The sequence below is a fragment of the Austrofundulus limnaeus genome, unplaced genomic scaffold (genome assembly GCF_001266775.1).
Source record: "Austrofundulus limnaeus strain Quisiro unplaced genomic scaffold, Austrofundulus_limnaeus-1.0 Scaffold117, whole genome shotgun sequence".
Classification (NCBI taxonomy): Eukaryota; Metazoa; Chordata; class Actinopteri; order Cyprinodontiformes; family Rivulidae; genus Austrofundulus; species Austrofundulus limnaeus.
The window spans coordinates 504,016-509,213 of record NW_013952519.1 but is presented as its reverse complement, the minus strand read 5'-3'; the positions used below and the strand labels follow the sequence as shown (position 1 = coordinate 509,213).

General features: G+C 42.8%; 1 protein-coding gene across 1 annotated transcript in view; it reads left to right on the top strand.

The window, feature by feature from the left end:
• Positions 1-5,198, top strand: part of fras1 (Fraser extracellular matrix complex subunit 1) — a gene marked incomplete in the record, with an annotated part of 260,581 nt that overhangs the window by 247,176 nt on the left and 8,207 nt on the right. Inside the window, 8 exon segments of the mRNA XM_014014601.1 lie at positions 506-666; positions 762-909; positions 1,022-1,227; positions 1,306-1,462; positions 2,864-3,064; positions 3,156-3,343; positions 3,410-3,685; positions 4,851-5,083. Coding sequence (XP_013870055.1) covers positions 506-666; positions 762-909; positions 1,022-1,227; positions 1,306-1,462; positions 2,864-3,064; positions 3,156-3,343; positions 3,410-3,685; positions 4,851-5,083 — 1,570 coding nt within the window.

The following is a 5,198-nucleotide window of genomic DNA, read 5'->3' as shown; positions in this document are numbered from 1 at the left end:
TAAAAGCAACTAAAGACCAGCTAAAAGCTAAAAGTAACTAAAGACCAGCTAAAAGCTAAAAGAATCTCAAGACCAGTTAAAAGCTAAAAGTAAATTAAGACCAGCTAAAAGATAAAAGAATCTAAAGACCAGCTAAAAGCTAAAAGTAACTAAAGACCAGCTAAAAGCTAAAAGTAACTAAAGACCAGCTAAAAGCTAAAAGAATCTCAAGACCAGTTAAAAGCTAAAAGTAAATTAAGACCAGCTAAAAGATAAAAGAATCTAAAGACCAGCTAAAAGCTAAAAGTAACTAAAGACCAGCTAAAAGCTAAAAGTAACTAAAGACCAGCTAAAAGCTAAAAGTAACTAAAGACCAGCTAAAACGTAAAAGCAACTAAAGACCAGCTAAAAGATAAAAGAATCAAAAACTGGCTAAAATCTTAAATTATAAAAGGCTAGCATAAAGTTTTCTGGTTGTTTTTCAAACATCCTTTCTGTCTGTATATCATCTGATGCTACTCTCTAGGCACAATAGAAATACCAGTTTTGCGTCACGGCAGCGACCTCTCCTCTCTGACCTCGGTGTGGTGCGCCACCAGACCCTCAGACCCCCCATCAGCTAGTCCAGGAGTCGACTACATCCCCAGTTCCAAGAAGGTGGAGTTCAAACCGGGGAAAACAGAAGAGGTACGAAAACACAGATTTGTTAGTTTCCTTCTGTTCCTCTGGGCTGATCCTTCGGCTTGTTTCAGACGTTTCTTCTTTCTTTCTTTCGTTCCCAGACGTGCAGTCTGACCATCGTGGACGACATCCAGAACCCGACCATCGAAGGATCCGAGTCTTTTGTCATCTTCCTCAGTTCTCCTCAGGGCGCCGTCCTGCAGGAACCCTACGAAGCCAACGTGGTCATCAGCGACACCTTTCAGGACAGTGAGTACCCAGAACTAAAGTCAGTTCTGTTCATCTCAGACCAACAAACAAACAAACACAAGTTGTATAAAATAAACCAGTTTCAGCTGTTAAAAACAGCCGTCTTCATCAGTTCCCAGCATGCAGTTTGAGAAGAGCTCCTACACGGTGAAGGAGAGAGACAGCGTCCTCCACGTCCCCATCCTCCGGACCGGAGACCTGTCCTTCAAGTCGTCGGTGCGGTGCTTCACTCGAACCATGTCCGCCATGGTGATGGACGACTTCGAGGAGAGGCGGAACACGGACGAGTCTCGCATCACTTTCCTGAAAGGAGAGAAGGTGAACCGTCAAGCCGAAGCTGGAGGAAGCTAAACGCTGGTCATTTTGGATCTTTGAGTTGTTTCGATGGTTTTCCAGGTGAAAAACTGCACGGTCCACGTCAACGACGACTCTGTTTATGAGCCTGAGGAGGAATTCCAGGTGCATCTTGGTACGCCGCTTGGCGACCACTGGAGCGGTGCCATGGTCGGAGTTAATGACATCGTCACCATCACCATCACTAATGATGAAGATGGTAAGCAGGGCCCAAGTATGGCGACCGGGGGCGAAGTCGGGTGTCGGGTGTCACCCCCAAATGACTGACAAGTTAGGGGATTGTAATGTGGCGTTACAAGAATGGGCAGTAAAAGGAGTAAATATCTGTCAAGCAGCTCTCTTGTCTGGTGTAGAGGGAATCTATCAGCGTGATGAAGAACAAAAATTACTTTTCTGAACCACTGAATTACAAAAACATATGTGCGATACTTCTGGGTTTAAAAACTGTGTGACATCCAGTGGCCAGACTAACAGCAATAACATGGAGCAACTAGAAAAGTTCCTTCAGAAACCTTGACGGGTACGGCCATGTAACCGCCATTTTAAATTTAAGATTTATCGTATTATATGTCAGCTCCCACCACACCAAATCTCAGCTCGTCTATAACAATAGCTGAGCTATAGACATTTAATTTTGCATTTGCTTTCGGTATTTATTAATGATTATTGTTGGGTATTGTTATACCAGTTATCAGCTTTATGTGCCATAAATTGGCTGAAATGCATCTTTCTATGAAATTAGCATTAGCTCTTAGATTAGCTTAGATTACCACCACACCAAATTTCAGCTAATTATTTCTAAAAATGTCTGAATTGCAGCTATTTGAAATTAGCTTTATCTTCTTGGATTTTGTATTTGAATTCAGACTACTACTACTACTACTACTACTACTGCACTACTACTACTACTACTACTACTACTACTACTACTGCACTACTACTACTACTACTACTACTACTACTACTACTGCACTACTACTACTACGACTACTACTACTATACTACTACTACTACTATTGCACTACTACTACTACTACTACTACTACTACTACTACTACTACTACTACTACTACTACTGCACTACTACTACTACTACTGCACTACTACTAAACTACTACTACTACTATTTCTTCTACTACTACTACACTACTACTACTACACTAGTACTACTACTACACCAGTTTTCAGCTGTGTATGTTTCAAAATAGCTAAATTATAGCACTTTGTAAAATTAGCATTAGCGGTTGGCTAAGTTGGGATTAGCAGTCAGTATGACAGGCTACTACTTCCTATTGCTTGTCTAAAAATGGCTGAGTTATAGCTCTTTCTAAAAGCATTAGCGGTTAGCTTAAATTGTGACTAGCGTTTATGTGAGCTCATTCTTAGCCATGATCAAAGTTTCAGCACAGCGCCTCTTAAAAAACTGGTTTATAGCCATTTGAATTAATCGGTGGTGGCCATCTTGAATTTTTGAAATTAAGAGTTATTTATATGTGCCACCTTAAAAAACACCTCGGCCACCCCTTGTAAAAATGTCTAGCTCCGCCCCTGAAGGCGACAGATTTACAGCCGATTATTGACCTCTGGTCTTTGGCTGCAGCTCCTACGATCGAGTTCGAGCAGGCGTCCTATCAGGTCAGAGAGCCCCCCGGTCCAGATGGCGTCGAAGCGCTCAACATCAAAGTGATCCGCCGGGGAGATCTGGACCGGACGTCCAAGATCCGCTGCAGTACCCGGGACGGATCGGCCCAGTCCGGAGTCGACTACAACCCCAAGAGCCGAGTCCTCAAGTTCACCCCTGGTTAGTGCAGAGCGGCCTTTCTGTGGCAAATCTATTTTGAAAAAATTTATTTAAATGACTTGTAAATATTAAACTTTATTATATTTCAAAGGAATGGACCACATCCTGTTCAAAGTGGAGATTTTATCGAACGAGGACAGGGAGTGGCACGAATCCTTCTCCCTGGTTCTCGGTCCTGACGACCCTGTGGAGGCGGTGCTCGGGGAGATCACCATGACCACCGTGACCATTCTGGACCAGGAGGCTGCAGGCAGTCTCATCCTCCCGGCCCCGCCCATCGTAAGTAGTAGTTTCACCTCGAACGGCATCGTTTCAGTGTTTATTTCATGATTGTTCTGTCTCCAGGTGGTCTCGCTGGCCGACTACGACCACGTCCAGGAAGTGACTAAAGAGGGCAGCAAGAAGACCCCCTCCCCAGGCTACCCTCTGGTCTGCGTCACCCCCTGCGACCCCCACTACCCCAAGTACTCTGTGATGAAGGAGCACTGCGAGGAGGCCGGAATCAACCAGACCCAAGTCCACTTCTCCTGGGAGGTGGCGGCGCCCACCGACTCCAACGGCGCCCGGTCCCCCTTTGAGACCGTGACGGACACCACCCCCTACACCAGTGTCAACCACATGGTGAGACGTGGAGATTTACCTGAGGCTTATTTTTTACTCCGCATGTCTCACTAAAAGAACGGTGAACCCAGAGCTTTCAGTTTTTGGTTTACAAATATCAGAAAACTTGATTTATGGTCAGATTTTAATGTTCGTTTTCACTTTTTCCACACTCTTAGCTCCAGTGGTGTGTTTGATAAACGTGGTCAGAAACTTTTATTGAAAATGAAAAAAACAAAACAAAAAAAATCTTTCATAAACCCAGAGGTGGCTACATTTCAGTGGAAATAGCTTCTCGTTTTAGCGAATTAGCTTTTTTGCTAACTTTGGAAACCGTTAGCAGACCCATTAGCTTCCGTTAATTTTAAGTCCGGTAAAAATTCACAAGTATAAAACTTCTATTTTTATGCCGTTTATCCTCAATTAAATAAGAGAAAGATAAAAACTAGTTTCTTTGAAGTTATACGGAAAAGTATAACGTGAATCTATATGAATTGTTGATTGAGTTGATATTTTTATTTAGTTATTTTTTTGTAAAAAAATTGTTTAAATATATTCTGGGTATAAATGGGGCATCCTTTCTTTTTATTTAAATTTTTGATTAGTGTATTTTCTTTGTTTTCTACTGTATATAGTTTTATTTTTTAATGAAATGAATATATTTCATTTTAAAAAACATAAAAGAATTTTCCAACTTACAAGCAGTTCTGGGCGTCGGGCACCATGTAGAATCTTTAGCAGCTGAACGTCAAACTAAGAGCATCAAAAATATAAAATATATTATATTTACCAATATTGAAATAATGAAACTGACTACAAATAAAATATAATAGAGAAAGTTTTCGACTAACTTCAGACAGTATTTATAAAAATACAAACTCAGTCAAAGCAATGCTTTTATTCTGAAAGGGAGAAACTGGAAGTATTGCACGTTAGATAGAGCTATAACTGGTTTGGATTGGCTTAATTACCACAAATTAAACCGATAGAAAACCTAAACTGGGAGGAAACAACGCGTGACAGTCGACTTAGCAGTTAGCGTTAGCTTCCACTACAGTTAGCGTTAGCTTCCACTAATTTTTAGTCTTTAGTGTTAGCGGAGCTAAGATTCTTGTTTAGTGGATTAGTGGTTTGTGAACCAACTTTCTGATTTTCTGTCCCACCACTGTGTGAACTGGTCTTTCAGGTGCTGGACAGCATTTATTTCAGCCGTCGTTTCCACGTTCGCTGTGTGGCTCAGGCCCGGGACAAATCCGGTCACCCCGGGACGCCGCTGAGGAGCAACGTGGTGACCGTCGGCACCGAGGGCTCCATTTGCCACACGCCTGTTACCACCGGGACCGCCAGGGGCTTCCAGGCCCAGTCCTTCATCGCCACTCTGAGATACCTGGATGTCAAGCACAAGGAACACCCCAACCGGTGAGTGGTTATGGACGAACGGCTGCTGCATCGCGTTTTAATCAGTGTGAAGCCTTACAGCATTCCAGTAGCATCACTAGGCCTATTTTAGGGGGGCTGGAGCCCCCCTAAAATA